The sequence below is a fragment of the Phyllostomus hastatus genome, unplaced genomic scaffold, assembly GCF_019186645.2.
Source record: "Phyllostomus hastatus isolate PE091 unplaced genomic scaffold, TTU_PhHast_1.1 phas_contig_1, whole genome shotgun sequence".
Lineage (NCBI taxonomy): Eukaryota > Metazoa > Chordata > Mammalia > Chiroptera > Phyllostomidae > Phyllostomus > Phyllostomus hastatus.
The window spans coordinates 17,155,758-17,172,834 of record NW_025333498.1 but is presented as its reverse complement, the minus strand read 5'-3'; the positions used below and the strand labels follow the sequence as shown (position 1 = coordinate 17,172,834).

Genomic DNA, 17,077 nt, shown 5'->3' with positions numbered 1-17,077 from the left:
TATTTTCAAGGTCTAATCTTTTTAGTAATAAATGTTTACACTCACTACTGAATTTAAACAAAAACAACCACCAGGCATGAATGGATTAGTTTTCACAATAACTTCATAATCTCAAAGGAAAGATTAAAAATAAACACTCTCTTCCATATGGTCAGAAGAACAACAACGATCCCTTAATTTTTGAGGCAGACTTTTTTCACATTTTTTTGCTTTTGGTCCCAGTCACTCATGTTATATCCTTTGTAGCATCACTGCTATCATCCTTCAATAAATGTCCATCTACAAATTAATTAACTTTCTTGAAACAAATCCCTGGTATACTATTCTTCTGATTCCCATGAAAGACTCACTTTTTAGATCCAATTGCAGCTGCCCCACACTGCCAGTTACTGTGTCACACACACGCCTTAAAATTCTGTAATCAGCAACCACCAGGTGCCGTATCGCACTCAGCACACCACAGCCAGTCAATACAGACATCCCCAAACACACCAAGGCTGGTTTTGTCAAATGTTTTATTGAGTGTAGACATCTGGAGTACTGTAAAACATGCATTATCTGTAGATTCAGAAAGGAGCAAGCCACATTGTCCTCACTGTCAGTGGTGTCAGGCTTGGCGTACATGATGGAGATTAATGAAGTATCATGAGAGTAATGCGGTTCCTGGAAAGCTTCTGCAGTTTGGAGTGGGGTCTTAATCACGTGAAAAGCAAAGCTGCTCACGTTAGAGAACTTGCATTTTTCATTGGAGGTACACAGCATTTTAATTTTAGAACAAATAAAAATAATTCTGTTTGTAGAAGATTCCCACCCCCAATTCTGTTTGTCCCTTCAGTTTCAGAAATTTTAATTTAAAAAATCATACACCTTTTGGAAATTGTATGTTTATCTGAGCAATAAGTGAAATTTATTTCTTCTTCGGTTGCTGAGGTGTATTAAATTTGAAGAAGATAATATCTCCATCTTCAACAATATAATTTCTGCCTTGTTGCCTGTACTTTCCAGCAGCCTGCAAATAGGAAATACAGAAGAAAGGGATTATTGTACAAGTAAATGCATAAGGCACAAAGTATTATACTTATTGGGTCATATTAAAAAAATGAAAAACTAGACTCAGAGAGAAGCACAGTATTCCTGATTTGGGCAGAATTAGATTTCCCATACATACATAATCATAATGTATTCTCCACTAAATTGTTGGTACATAAATGTAATTACACCAATATCATTAAGTTTCATTACATGCTGTTTATGGTACATTTCTGATGTGTCTGTAAACATCCAGCAAGTCACTGTAACAAAACAAGATCAAACCAGGTATGAAAAAAAGACTACATAACTAGTTTAAGACTTCTTTATTTCTTTTTAGAAATTTTTTATTTATTGGTTTTAGAAAGAGGAAGAAAGAGAGGGAAACAGACAGACAAACAGACAGACATTGATTTGTTACACCTATCCATGCATTTATTAGTTGATTCTTGCATGTGCTGATCCTGACCCAGGATCGAACCCACAACCTTGGCGTATTGTGATGATGCTCTAACCAACTGAGCTACCCAGCCTGGGCAAGGCTTCTGTATTTTCTTAAAGAAATTCTGTGGTGATATTGCTGACGTTGAAAATATGGTCTGTGACAAGAAAAATTACTATCAATTGTACTGCATGGTTTTCAAATTATTTCCTTGTAGTTGATTTAATCTTGACAATGACCATACATAGTGGTGTGTACTAGAATTCATCATGAAGAACCTTGGAGATACCATGGGTTTGGTTCCAGACCACCACAACAAAGTGAGTATTGCAATAAAGTGATTTGTAATCTTTTTGCATGCAGAGGGTCTGGCCTTAAATTTGTAAAAAATGCAACATTGTGAAGCACAATGAAGCAAAGTGCAGTAAAACGAGGTAGGCCTATACGAATGGCCCTAGTTACAGGCAGACTCTCTAACAGGTTGGAATTGCAAAGACAGACATTTTTTCCAGTTGTCTATCAGTTGGCAAAGCAACTGATTCCACCTGCTGGTATGCAGATTTAGACATGCAATCGGCCAGTAATTCTAATGCAAACACACGGCAGTTCCAGAGACCTAGGTTCACCCCATGGTGCAGCACACACACTACATCACCCTAAGCACAACAGGCTCTTCAGCAACCACGCTCACTAATGTACAAACTGACACAGTCCATGTAATCCTACCATTGACAACGCGGGCTCGAGGATCTTTTGGAAAAAATTCTCAAAAGTATTTTGCTTTTGTTAGAATTTATTGAGAACACAAAACCTTTGCCCAACAACTTCCCTTTGAACATATTAATAAGAATGTTCAAAGTCAAGTGCAGTTATACTAACAAGACATATCACTAATGAAGATCTTACATCTAAGGTTAAAAATCAACAAACCAGATCACAGAGCTGTAGTAAGCATATTTTCAAATATCTAGACTACAAATGAAAAAATCACCTGCTAACAATGCGTGCTATTGAAACAAAGCTAATTTTTAAAAAGCCATGATACTCTAACATTCTAAAAGGCACACACACACTCTCTCACATGATTTTTATAAAGGCAAGTGATGTATTGAAGGCCATATGCTACTTATTTTGAGAATATAAAGCTCACTGTTATAAAACTATACAATTTAAATCTAATACATATTGACGTGACATATTAATGTAAGTTTATATACTTTGTTACCACTCAAGTTTACTATTAATTAAAGGTGACAGTGTTCCTTTAAATTCTCTAGAGACCATTTAATCCATTTTCCACTGCTATCAGAAACACTGGTTGGAAAAAAAAATCAATACCCATTTGTGAATCTTGAGTATGTATTAAACAAGACACGTCTAACCAGTTCATTTGCACTTGAAAGCAGCCATCTGTAGAAGCCAGCTTTGCCTAAGCAGATATGATTGCTAATAATGTGATATCCCTGTAGACTACAAAGCCCACACAGAGCTATTCGGTATATAGTTCACAGCACTGGCATTAAATTAGTTATGCTGCCTTGGTATTAGAGATACATATACATATATACACACATATACAATTTTGCTCTGAAACATAAAACCTACTTGATAATATGCAAGTATTTATTGTAAGAGCATAAAACATTCCACAAATGCTTTGTTTACTTGGAGTTCAAATTTTGAAATATTTTAGAGATTAAAAATCACATAAAACAACTAATGGTATTCTAATCTGAAAATCCACATGTCAATCATTTCCAATTTATAGTATAAAAGCACCTCATTTGTGTTAAGCATTTCTACAAGCAGAAAGTATTTTAATGTATACTATAAAGTTTCCCTGTGTTGTTAAAAGAAGTATTCACAATTTATATATCTTTCAAGTCTTTTACAATGTAGACATCTATTAAGGACTGGTGGAACAGGCTTATCACACAAGATTTTAAAAAAGCAGCATCTGATTTCTAAATTCTAGTAAAAGAAAAAAATGTTTAATCATCTTTTAATTTTAATCATCTTTACTGTATAAAAAGTACATATGTCAACATGATGTTGCAAGTTGAAAAATAAACTGAGATTTTCAAGTCTAATTAGTATTCCTGACAAAGTTCAATCTCAATATTTACATACCTATCTACTGATATGCAGATGACACCACAGCAAAGTTATTGATGTTGTTTAGTCATAAACTGTAACTTCTCTCACTCATTTTAAAACAACAAAATGGCTCTCATTCCACATTGAACCAATTATACCAAGATGTTTCCCCTCCTCTTCCTGGGTTTCAAAAGTTCTGTTAAAGTCCTGCTGCTTAGTATGATCTTTCCAATGATACCAGTGAAAATAAACTAAACTTGAAATAAACTCTTCTGCATTCCTTTCAAATTATGAAATAGTAAGCACAAAGAGGCCTCTTTAAATTCTTTCACATTTTCTATGGTAGTTTTCAAATGTAAAATTAAATTAAAGATAAAGAAGCTTACTACAATGTCAGTTTAATCACCTGACCTATCTATCAATTAAAGACGACATACCTACCAGATTCGGCTAAGTAAAACTTAATAAAGCCAAACAAGATTAAGCCTGAAATACAATTTACATTATAAAAAATCATTCATTACTCACCTATAACATTGCTTTACTATTGTGGCTGCAAATCAAATTATACTTATTAGGTAAAATAAAGCACAGTTTTGGACCTGCCCTCTAGTGTTGAGAAAGCAAATCAAATTCCCAAAGATCTTTTTGAAAAAAAGTACAGCCATGAAGTTTCAGTAACAACAGATATTCTGTCCCCTTCTTTGGACTGATCATCAGCATACAGTGCTACTTCTATTTAAGACATTCAAGTGTAATAAGTATAAATTTCTACTAGCCATCAGTAAACAAATTCTTTGAAATTATTTATAATTTCTTAAAACTAGTTTGAGCTTTAGAAAAACATAATTCACACATTTTAAAATTATCAGAGCATGTAAACACCTATAGCTCTTCAATCAATTGATAGTGCCACCAAACCCTGACACACAGTTTAAGTGATGATTATTCATTTTGATCATGAGTACCTTCCTATTAGTAACAATTACAAAATATGAAACTAAAAAATAATTCCTTACCTTGACCGCATTTTCAGAACCTTCCTCTTTAAAATCTTCATATTTCATTACTTCAGCCATAATGAATCCCTTTTCAAAATCTGTATGAATCTTTCCTGCAGCTTGAGGAGCCTTCGTCCCTTTCTGTGAAAAGACAGACCAGAGAAAAGGAACTGCGTTTAGGATGACTGATTGTAAACACAGAGTTTCTTTTTTCTGATCTGCAGTTGGGGGCGACTTAAACTTAGTTTAACATCAGTTAAGATGTCAGACACACAATCAGTGCATTTTCAACACGGGGCACTATCTGTGCAGCAGATTCAGCACAGACCGACCAGGAGATATTAGCGAAGCACAGCTTTGTTTTTCCTAACAGCCAGCCCGTTTTATTGATTTAGATGCGGTGGTCTGGTTTTGGCCTGGGTTTCATTTCGATTTTCTATTCTTCACAGTGGGAAAAAAATAAGGATTTTAAAGTAACTTTCAAGATGAATTATCAAAGATTTTAAAAAGATAAAAAGCTTTAAAAGCCTTGAAATTTTCAGCTCATCTAAAGAACATATAAAAATCAATACATAAAGGGACATTTTAAAGATATTTCCAACAAATCATATCATCTATGTTTGGCAAATAATTTTGAAGTTTTCCTAATACAATTTTTGAGCATTTTACATTGTATACCCTGCTCCTAACCATCATGTAGAAAAATTCAAGTTGATGTGGGAAGAGAAATGTCTTATAATTACCCCATATGTTAAATTACAAGGACATACATCCCAGACACACACAACCATGGAAAGAAATTTGAGAAGTAATGGTGACCTAAACACTGCTTAATAAAGCATGTTAAAGTGATAAGAAGTCTGACACTATAAAGCACAGTTTTTACAATAAAAGATGTATTGGGTTAATATGGCTACTCACTGATGCTTACCTGACTAAATATCTCAGCACATTAAATCATGGATACTTACAATCAGTCTTAAGATAAACCAGCTTTCACATTTTCAAGCCCAGAACACGTTATCTTTCCTGTTACGCATACTTACATTCAGAAGTTTTAAGGCTTTAAAATATATAGTACAAATAAACCCTGGCAATTTATTTACCAATTCAGAGTTGCTTTGATGTTATTTTTTAAGTCTACGTAAAGAACCTTGGCTAGAAATCAATCAAACATTTTTGTTTTTTACAAAGGGAAGAGGAGGTAAAAGGAAAGTGAATCTCACATTCACACAACACATTTAACACTATGTTGAACTGTCTCCATGTTCCTATCCATATTAAATCAAAATAAATGTTACAATAAATTGTGGTAGTCAGAGAAAACAGAAATCAAAGCAGCACTAAATTAATCTTGTAGCATATATTTTAAAAGCTTAATAAAAGAATGAGTAAGACATTGAGTATTTCTAAAAGTTCTGACATAATTTTTATGTTTGATAACACTATTTGGGATCACATATATTTCAAAATATTTTTCAGTAGAATATTACAATATATTTACATTTAAAAGCAAGCCATTACAGTTCAGTTTCTATTGTCCTCTGGGAATAAATTAGTCATTTTCTCTGGTCCTAATCAGTATACATCAATATTTAAAATACAAATCACATTTTTAAAGAAGATTGAATATATAACATTGAAAACAATAAACACTACTTCTATGAATTCGAAGTACAAAAGACATGAATTATTACACATTGAGTTTAGCTCTTTGAGCCCAACTTTGTATCTATGAAGAGCATAATGATGTCATATTGCTTTTATTGCTGAAAATGTAATCCGAGCAAACCAAAGGAGGAAAGAACCACCCGCAACCCAAACAAACTTAGCGAATACAAAATGAAAAGCAACATCAATTTCACTGCAGACAAACCCAGTCACACAGATTAAGCAAGCACAATACTGGTGTGTCTTATCTCTGACCACAGGAGGAGGGTAGACAGATTCTACAGGATGAAGAAATTCATACTATGTAATAGGCAGAATCAATTGTTACCTGCCTCAATCAATGCCGCTCCACTTTCACTGTTCAGCAGCTCACAAATAATTAAAGTTATCCTGGACAAAAACCTCATCTGTAATGACTAGCTAACCGCCACCATGACAAACTTCAAAGTCAGTGATATCAATCTGAATTCAATAGTGTGGAACTGGATATAGCTGATGAATAAGTATGAATCTTACCCTGATGGTCCATGCACGCACTTCATCTGGGCCTGCAGTGAAAAAGTATTCTAGTTGGAGTGCTGCAAACCCAGCCTTAATGATCTTTGGCAAAGCGCTGAAATAAAATGAAACAAATTCACTCAACACACAAGTTGATAGTGCCAGAGATTTGTATAGAGCTAAAATTATTCATTTCAAGCAGAAAATGTTAAAAGATATTAGTAAATGACCATTCATCTTTCTAATGCACTTGAAGAAATAAGAAAGCATATAACTATTTCTATAAAACCCCTTTAAAAATGGTTCAAATTGTTATTAGTCTGAATATACTGTTTAGAATTGTTTACTATAAAAAAGAAATATTTGACCTACCCATATCATGGCTATTTCCTCCAATATTAATCATGTCCAGGTTGTGGGTCATAGAAACAAAATTATTTGACAGAAATCCAATGTTTAAACAATATTTTACGGTTACTCAGAAAAAATTCAAGCAACTGATTCACCCTTTCCCCTCCCCCACTGAACATGACGAAAGAGTTTTGGCGATCGTTGCTTCTCAAAAATATACATAACTAATACCTATGTTATAATTAAAACACCGTACAGAGATGACAGATGACAGTTAAAAACTTAATTTAAAATAAATCTTTTCACTCTGTCTCATGGTAAAGAAAGGAGAAGATTCCCTCTTTATAATGGTAATTACTCTGTCATTTATTATTCTATCAGCGCAAGCAATTAAATTACTGCAAGGAAATAGTTGATAATAAAGTGTAGGGAAAATGAATGCTAAATTAACCTTTGTGTCATGTTCGCTTCCAGATACTTCTGTCTCTCCTCAGCACTCAATTCTTGCAACTTGAGTTCCAAGGCCCCACTAAAAGGAATGACCAAGGCACCTGGGTCATACCTGTCCACCCACTCTTTAATTTTTATCAACCTGTAGACAAAAAAGGGCACAACATTATCTTGTAGTGCATGCATGACTGTACCACATTCATTATTATCAAGTAGCACATACATATTCATAAGAATTGCACGGTTTTATGATGCCATCTTTTTGTGTATAGCTTTCCAAGGTCAAGGCATTAACAGGCAGCAATTGCTTCAGGTATACGCCATAATATTTTACTGTAATCCAGTTTTACTTTAGCACATTATCTATAGGAACTATTATACAAATATTTTAAAACTTTTAAGTTACAATAAATTTGTTCAGCATTAACACCTGTGCCCTTGAAAACCTCAATTTTGAATTATTTTCCTTACTTAACAAAGCAAATTTTTAAAAAACAAAAACTAAGTTCTGTTTATATAGATATCAGACCTAAAAGTACCAACTAATTTTGAAGAGTCTTTGATAAATAAACAATTTGTTCCACCCAGATATCTATATGCCTAGTTTAGTTCCTTCTCAGACTAACAAGAGTTTACATTTGTATTGGTTTTGAGGGAGCTTTCTGCTAATCAAAACAAACATGTCCAGAAATACAGATTTACAAATCTAATTGATTATGTACGCACTGCTCTTATAAACCTCACTTCTGTAGGATCATGAGTAATAGAACTGCAAAGGAAATAAAGTCCTTTGAATTGAAAAGGGTTTGAAAAGCCAAATCAGTTAGAAAATTGATACCAAGTATTACTTAAAAAGATGACTTTATTTTTTGTTCTGCAAAGCATGGGGTATTCTGACAATGTAGTAGTTAGAACACAAAAGAATTAAGTGTAGTGAGTATATTAACCAAATTCTGATCCTACCACTTTGCTGGCTTTTTAATTCTTGGGCAGGTTACTGAACCTTTCTAAGCCTCAGTTTCCTCATCTATAAAAATGGAGATGATAACAGTACATATTATATTGTAAAGGAACCAAAAAGGTAATGCCTGGCATACAGGAAACAAATATTAACAGTAATTACTATTATTAATCTTTATTCTCAGATAATCATAGTATGTATGCCTATAATTCTAGAATAGAGTTTAGTGTAGAATTGAATATAGATTTCATAGAAATTTATATTAATGTATATCATACATAGTATATAGTACTATGTATACTAGTTCCACTAGGCTCCCATATTTAGACAAAGGTTTTAATAGCTACTATGGCAAAAAACTTGCAGGGGTGTCCAACCTTTTGGCATCTCTGGGCCACACTGGAAGAAGAAGAGCTGTCTTGGGCCACATATTAAATATACAAACACTAATGAAAACCGATGAGCAAAAAAAAGGTTTCAAGTAAATTTATGGCTTTATGTTGAGCAGCATACAGCCTGCAGGCCATGGGTGGGACATCGCTGCTTGAGTTAAATAATCAATGTTAATGTCACATTAGGGAAAAGAAACACAAGAATTAAGCCACAAATTCATTAATACTCACCTATCAAAGAAAACGGCAGAGAATCAGCATTATTAGAAAATTAAAAGCATGTATGACCTACTAAATAGGATTTAGAATAGGATAAAGGAATGAAAAATTCACAAGTTTGTACATGTTTGTTATACAAGGCTAACATACAGTTTATTTATTTAATATGTTATTAGTGGTTCTTGCTTTTCATAATTATTTTTTCCTTTTGGTCACATCCTAGAAAAACCAGACCAACCCAGCTTGGTTTAGCACCCTTTAAAACAGGAAACTCAAACCAGGTATTTTCTTATCCAAAATTATAAAGGACAGGTTAATGAAAAAAAGAGAAAATTTAAATTGATATTTCTGCCTATAATAAAATTATGAGATTCTAGGTTACTTCATAGACTTACACTACTCAGACCAAACTGTACATTAAAGTGTGCCATACATTTATTATGCAAGTCAGATGCAATCAAGTATGCAATTAAAAAAATCACACACCAAATACAGAGTCAATGAAAGTGAAATTAAACAAGCCCATGTAAAAGGATAATAATAAAAATATCATATATATTTTGCTTCATAAATATGGTCAACATAACTAATAAAACTAGAACTGTTAGGAAACAACAAGATAAGAAATAATTACTTTGGCTAAAACATCAATTCAGAATAACAATAGTTCTACCCTGTCACTTTAACAGCCTTTCCTGTAGAGGCCTCAGAGGGATTATTTGCATTCCTCAGGTGTTCTATTGTACAATTCAGATGAATAAAGACTTACAAATCATCCTTCTACCGCCAATGTGAGACTTTGATCTGGTGAATACACCATTGTACCTTAACTATAATTGGCAAAAAACCTGACAGTGTAGAGCATCACAAGCTTAATAACAAAGGAGAATATCTCAAAGTGTTGACAGATGATCTTCATAATGCAGAAGCAGAGCTGGTACATTTTAGCAATAAATGAGCACTGAGGTCTAAAGGTCTCTAAAGTGACTGACATCAGACCTGCTATAGCCTCACTAAAAGAAAAAGGTACCGTAGCACTCTCCGCAAAGTGAGTTAGGTTCTTTGCCTGCAAGCTTCACTTTTGTGACTTTCACTGTCATAGAAAACACAGGGAAGATGAAAAGTCAGTTAGGTTCTTTGGCTGTCTGCCTTACTTTTGTTACTTTTACTATCAAACAAAAGTGAGAAATGTCCCAAAGTGATTTTTAATTACATATTTGAAATAAGCCAGGGGTAATATTAAAAATATGACTCAATTTCAAGATTACTGACTGCAATATGTATAATATATCTGTTAGGTCTGATGGTTACAAAAGTGTGATAATGAGGCCAAGATCACAAGTTTGAACCCCATTGGGACCAGTTACCGTTTGCAGAAAAATGTCTATTCTATTGCTACAAACCATACCCCAAACTATATAGTTAGTCATCTCAAAAATGTGTGCTACAGCACATGAGGGACATGAAAAAAAATCAAAGTTGAGATCAGTATCACTACTAGAAAAACAGTTTCAAATACATTCTTTCAAAGTGAACAATAAGACTGAAAAATAATTTCCATATATAAATCTTAGCAAATATGTAAAGAAAACTATGCAATTGTTAGTGATCAAAACAATAATGCTAATGATAATATTGTCATAAAATATCAAATTATGAGTGGAGAAGAAACAGTAAAGACAATACATTCATAAAGAGTTCTTTCATAGGATGTATCCATTTACAAATAAATGTACATGAACACATTATTGCAAGGGGTTCCATTCTCCTCCTGAGGAGCCGGAGCCACACTGATTTCCCCTAAAGTCTTTTGAGTGACAAGTGGAAAGAGGAACTGCCATTAGCTGTATTTTCCTCCCTGGGAATGACGCAAAGAGACAAAGCAGGGGCAATCAGTTTAAAGACTAGAAGGGTGATGCTTGGAGATACACTGCTTGTGATGCTAGATTCTTTGGCAGAATGAGAGCTTTAATATTAAGGTAGTACTAGATTTCTAAAAGATTGTGTCTCAAATTTACCTTTGGTTTTAACATCTGACCTTCTTAGACAGTCTTGAAATTCCAGAATCTATAATTTCATTTTCTTAGGGTTAGTTTACATTATATTTTTCTTCCCAGATACTACTTTTATTTCTAAAACTTCTATTTGTTTCACTTTCAAATCTACCTGGCTCTTTGTTGGGTAACATTTTACTCTTGTTTAATGAATTCTTAGTTCCCTTCAGTCTTTTAATGAGGTTAATTTAAAAGATTTTTTCTCTAATTACTCTGGTTTCACGGGTAGAACTCTGTTCCCACCATTTGTCATCTACTAACCTCTCACAACATCTGGTTGCTGTGTATATGCTGTGTTGTTTTCGGTGTGTGGGCACAGCAGTTATGTTTCAGTGGAGTCTGTGGTCTACTGGTTTGTTGAGATGTACCTACTGAATAGTTTTATGGTTGTTTCTTCTAGGGGAAGACTAATGGAGTATGATCTTGGGGTCTGGGTCATTTTAAGCCTTAGTGTTTTAAGGCTTAGGTTTCAGCATTAGGTTTTTGGTAACGCAAATTAGGTCTCCCTAGCTCTTAGAGTTGAGTTCCAGTCCCAAATTTCCTGAGATTAACAGTTTCCTCCCTTGTCCCCAAGCGGTGGAAGTGGGGGCATTTTTTGAGTATCTAATCATGGAAGGAACAGCTTTCTCTAGGCTTTGTGAGTGAGCCTTGTTCCAGCAGCACCTGCAGCATAGGGCCTGTGCCCTGACTGACTCCTACATGGACATGAAGGCATCTAACCCATAGGTGTAAGCTCAGTTTTCCCTGAGGGCCACACACTGTTGATTCTCTACCGTCACTGAGTCCTCTTCATTTGGGGCATCTAGAGAATCCTTTTTCTTGCTTTCAAGTCCTGTTGCGTGTTCTAAAAATACCACACCATCATCAATACAACCTGTTTCTGGTTATCTTCTCTGGTGTTTCTATATATTAGAAACAAGAAGGGAGTTTCTTGTATTGGCTCAGTCCACCATCTTAACTCAAAGCCCTCCATCCTAAAGTTAAATCCTTCATTTTATTGTGTCCTAATACAATAGCTTTCAACATTTTTGACCATCACCCGCAGTAAGAAATTGATTTTATACTCAACTCAAACATATGGTGCACAGACATTACTTTTATCCACATACCCAAACTGATACAGGTTTCACAAAACAGTACTTACCTTTATAATGGGAAATAAAATAACCTCAATGGTAGTATTTGATATTTTACATAAAACTAAATTCTTGCAACTTAAAATAAGCCCCTTAAATAGTTTTCTCTAATTTAATATATTGTTTTCTACACTTCATATCCATCTAGCCATTCCACTACCTTTAGCTACTCAAATTCTGATTGTTCTAAAAATCCTTTAAAGATGGCTAAATCCAGCACTAAAGCCAAGTTACATTATCATTTCTGATATCTTTGTTGAGCATTAGAACTCTTCCAAATTCTTCTTTGCAACATCAAAGTATATTTAAAATCTTTGAAGTTGTTACATATGGCATATTAGGTCCTTATACACACCTTATATAGTTTTGACTTAAAAAAAATTAGCAGTGATATCTTGCTTTTGACTGAATATAACTGCTGGCAAGAACCATATGTCAATATTCAGAAAATGATGCAACTTACACAAAGGAGGATCCAGGGCTGGTTTATTCAGTGACTTGATACCATTTAGTTAATGTTATTAAGGACCTAACCTTTACTAAGCTAGTTCCCCTCATGTTGTTCATGGTATGGATATACCATAAATCTGGGGGCACTGATAAACACTGAAGTCATTTCTAGTTGCCTCCTTTACTAGAAATGATATTTACTCTTAATTCTATTAAAACTGTTTACTCTTATTTCTATTAAAACTGTTCAGTGCCCTGTCTTGGCTGGTGTGGCTCAGTGGATGAGCTCCGGTCTGTGAATCAAAAGGTTGCCCATTTGATTCCAGTCAGGGCACATACCTGGGTTTTGGGTCAGGTCCCCAGTTGGGAGTGTGTGAAAGGCAACTGATTGATGTTTCTCTCCATCTCTCTCTCCCTTCCCCCCTCTCTAAAAATACATAAAAATAAAATACTTAAAAATTCCTTTTTTTAAAAAAAGGCTTTATTTATTTATTTTTAAAGAAGGGGGAAGGGAGGGAGAAAGAGGAGAGAAACAACAATGTGTGGTTGGCTCCTGTGTGCCCCCCCACCCGCCATGTGCCCTGGCTGGGAATTGAACTGACAACCCCTTGGTTTGCAGGCTGGTGCTCAATCCACTGAGCCACACCAGCCAGGGAAAAAATTTTTTTTCTTAAAAAAACAAACAACTATTTAGTGTCCCAAAGAATGACTTAAATATATCACATTCCTCTTTTCTGATTTCCAAACAAACCCACTGCAAATTAGTGTCAATTTACAGTGTTCTGAAATAACACACACATATACAAAAGAAAAAGAAATACAGTAAGACTTATGGAAGGTAAGGTTATCTTCTGAAAGATGACATAAACATTATTTAATCAATCTACTTCACTTACAAATATCAATAAAAAATACTGGAAACCTACACTAAAAGTAACAGCACAAACAATACACCAACTGAAATATGTAATATAAACAATATTCATTCAACCTCAAAAATTGGCTCTAGAAACCCCAAATCACCAACTCTTAAAAATTCTTTGTTTGAATAAAGTTATTAGAATGGGTTGATTAAGGAAGTCAGTTGGAGGAGCAGGAGGGAAAAAGAAGAAATACCAAAAAAGTAATTTCTAGTATAATTGATTAGTATCTGGAAATCTAATCCCTTTTCACAAAGAAATTCCCATCTTTGATGTATGTAATAAACTTCAAGTTTCAACATTCTTGTCTACTTCACAGAGTTAATATAGAATAACAATTACAACTTGGCTTCTCAAAGTATGGGCACATCACTTGGGTGCTTGTTAGAAAAGCAGAATTTCATAATTTGCATTTTAATAAGATCCCTAGGTATTTCTTATGCATGTTAAACTTTCAGAAACATTGAACTAATAAAGGACTTTCAAAATAAAAGCACATTAACTGAAAGCATGAAAATGTCTAAGATAACTCTGAAGACCATCTGATAACTAAGCAGATGCTAACTACCTATCCCACTGATGAGAGGAGTGAGAATAGAAAAATTCCTGCTTCCATTTTCCAGGTTCAAAAACCAGAAGAGGAAAAAGTCACCAGAATTTCAGGAAGTCTATGGAAAATATCTGATCTGAATCCTCTGTCATGTCAAAGAAGTTTCAGATTCACAGTAAAAAGAATTAATTTAGAGAGAATAACCATGGTCAACTGTTTCTTACTTTATAAGACATAATTATCCTTCTCTCATTCTAAAAAGCCTCAATACCTGGAAAAACATCTGTACTAAGTTAGCTTTGAAGACTAGATTCAAATTATAAGAAGTGATTCCAGCAGAGAGGACTTCTGTGAAATCTGAATTCATAGCAAGTAAAAGGGATATTACCACAAATTGTTTCCTATGAGGACCTCACCAAACCACTGTCTGAAAAGCCCCATTTTGTTGTTACTATAATAAAATGGCATTTGGATACATGTATGTATGTGTGTACATAAAAAATTCTAAAGAAATGGGCATTCCTTCTGCAGCAAATACACACTAGGCTTCAGGCTTTCTGTTTCAAAGATTAACAAGCTCTCTGACTCTAACGGTAACTGGAAGGTTATGAGGAAATTGAAATGATAGGTGTTGTGACAAGCAGACAACCTTAAAAGCAAATTAGAAAAACTGAAATATATTTATCCCAACACTTTGGGCTCACTATGACTCTGGGACTTCTTTAACTCTTAATATGCTTAAAAAAGATAATGCAAAGATAATACATACAATTAATCTATGTAACATATAATCACTGTATGACAATATTTTCTATGTTCAGCAACAAGGCTCCCTTAAAAAAACGTCTCACAATGAATAAACAAGAGGAACATTAGGGCAAATCCTAATTAGTTGGAGTAAATCATAGGAATCCTATTTTCCACCTGGCAACTGGTTTGAGTGGGCATATGCACCAGTTCTGGTCAACGGGGCAAGAGGAGAAGCCTATGAAAAGAACCTAAAACATTCCCTTAGACTCTTAAAAAGAGAAAAGATTCTCTGCTGTCCACTGTGTCTGGATCTTAACCCTGAAATTCTAGCAGGCATTTTGTGACCTAAAGAGTAGAAGTGGGAAAGATGAGAAAAACACTTTTTCTTGGTAATATCACAGGACATTGAATTAACCAACCCTGGAGACAAATTACCTTGGGTCTTATTATGTACAGAGATTGTCTTTGTTATTTGCAGCTGAAAGCGTTCTGATAATCCTTATTTAAGTATATGACTGCAGTTCCCATTAACTGGTTTAACTCTAATTTATTCTTTAAGAAACCAGTTCCTGCAGAGCTTTCCCTGAGCTTCCTATATGGATAGATGCTATTACCACATTATACCCTATACTAGAAATTGCCTATCTCCTCCCACTATACACTAAAACTAAAAACTTCTTGAGGTCAGGAACTTGTCTTTGTTCCCTGATATATCCATAGAACTCTCCTAGCACGGCACCTGGCACATGGTGAAAGCTCAAACATTTTCTGAATGAATAAGAATGTGGAAAGAACTTTAGCTAGTAACTAGCTAAAGATAGTTATTTAAGGCCTCTTAGCTTTAATTTACTCATCTTCATCCCTGGCCAGTGTTGTGGCTCAGTTGGTTCAAGTGTCATCCCATATATCAAAGGGTCAAGGGTTCAATTCCCAGTCAGGGCACGTGCCTAGGCTGTGGGTTCGATCCCCTGTCGGGGAACCTATGAGAGGCAACCAATTGATGTTTCTCTCTCCCCTACCCCTTCCTCTCTTTCTAAAAAAAAAACCAAACAAAAAAAAACCCCAAAAAACAATGATAGAGTGTCCTTGGGTAAGGATAAAAAATTCACTCACCTGCAAACTAATAAGTAGTTTTCAACCTCTTCTAGGTTCCCTAAAGATACTTGGAAGATGCTAGGAGGAAAGAGGATGGAGAAAACAAGGGGGGAAGAAACAGAGAGGTTCTGTACCCTCTGTTCTTGCATTTCAACCAGAGCTGCACCATTCTCATATGTTGGGTCTCCACATCATTGTTCATCAAAAGAAAGAGTTCTGTTGTTTTTAACAACTCTGAAGTTTAATGACTGAGAGATCCTTTTTCAGACGGCAAATTCTATCATTTTATGGCATATGCTAGAAATTGAACAAAAACAAGTGCAAAAATCTTTTGGCACTTCCTATTTCTGCTCAAATGCTACTACTTTGTCCCATATTTTTAAAAAAGCCTCTCTCTTCCAATTTTTTGTCACTCTATTCCCTCACCTTGACTTACTTTTCTTTGTAGCACTTATGGGGGGACCCCCCCAAAAAAGCCAGAATCACTGTATTTTTCAGACTATAAGATGCATCCCTCCAATTTGGGAGGAATAATGGTTGTTAATGCTGCTGTTGAGTTCTGTTTACATTTACATTGGTGAAATAGTATGTTATTTATGTTATTACATATTTTACCATATTTTTTGCTTCAAAATTTTTCCTCTATTTCCTCTAAAATCTAGGTGCATCTTATGGTCCGAAAAATTCAGTACCTTCTGGAGGGTGGCCCCTTGTAGTACAGGCTCCCCCTGTTAGGTGTGTGTTCTAGGAACCCATCTGTATCAGTGTACCAGTTGGCATTGTTGTGAGAAGCTGCTTTTGGCTTCAGTGAATTTTTTTTGAAGACTTTCAACACATTTGCCCATTCATGATGGGTGATTCATGAGCGCACCTGCTCACATCGTGCTGAGTGTTCGGCAATTTTTGACCAAAAACATCATGACCCCTGTGCCCAACCCTTCCTATTCACCTGATCTCATCCTGAGTGACTTCTTTTTTTTGTTTCCCTGGATGAAAAAAGTCCTTAAAGGG

The 17,077-nt window shown here is 34.7% G+C and overlaps 1 protein-coding gene across 1 annotated transcript in view; it reads right to left on the bottom strand.

The window, feature by feature from the left end:
- Positions 1–498: 498 nt before the first annotated feature.
- The window catches only part of OLA1 (Obg like ATPase 1), a 156,737-nt gene continuing 140,158 nt past the window's right edge, over positions 499–17,077 (bottom strand). Inside the window, exons 8-11 of the mRNA XM_045828950.1 lie at positions 7,541–7,681; positions 6,757–6,853; positions 4,588–4,710; positions 499–1,009 (exon numbers count right to left, since the gene is read on the bottom strand). Of these exons, the coding sequence (XP_045684906.1) occupies positions 908–1,009; positions 4,588–4,710; positions 6,757–6,853; positions 7,541–7,681 (463 nt within the window). The 3' untranslated portion in view covers positions 499–907. The remainder of the gene's footprint in view (positions 1,010–4,587; positions 4,711–6,756; positions 6,854–7,540; positions 7,682–17,077) is intronic.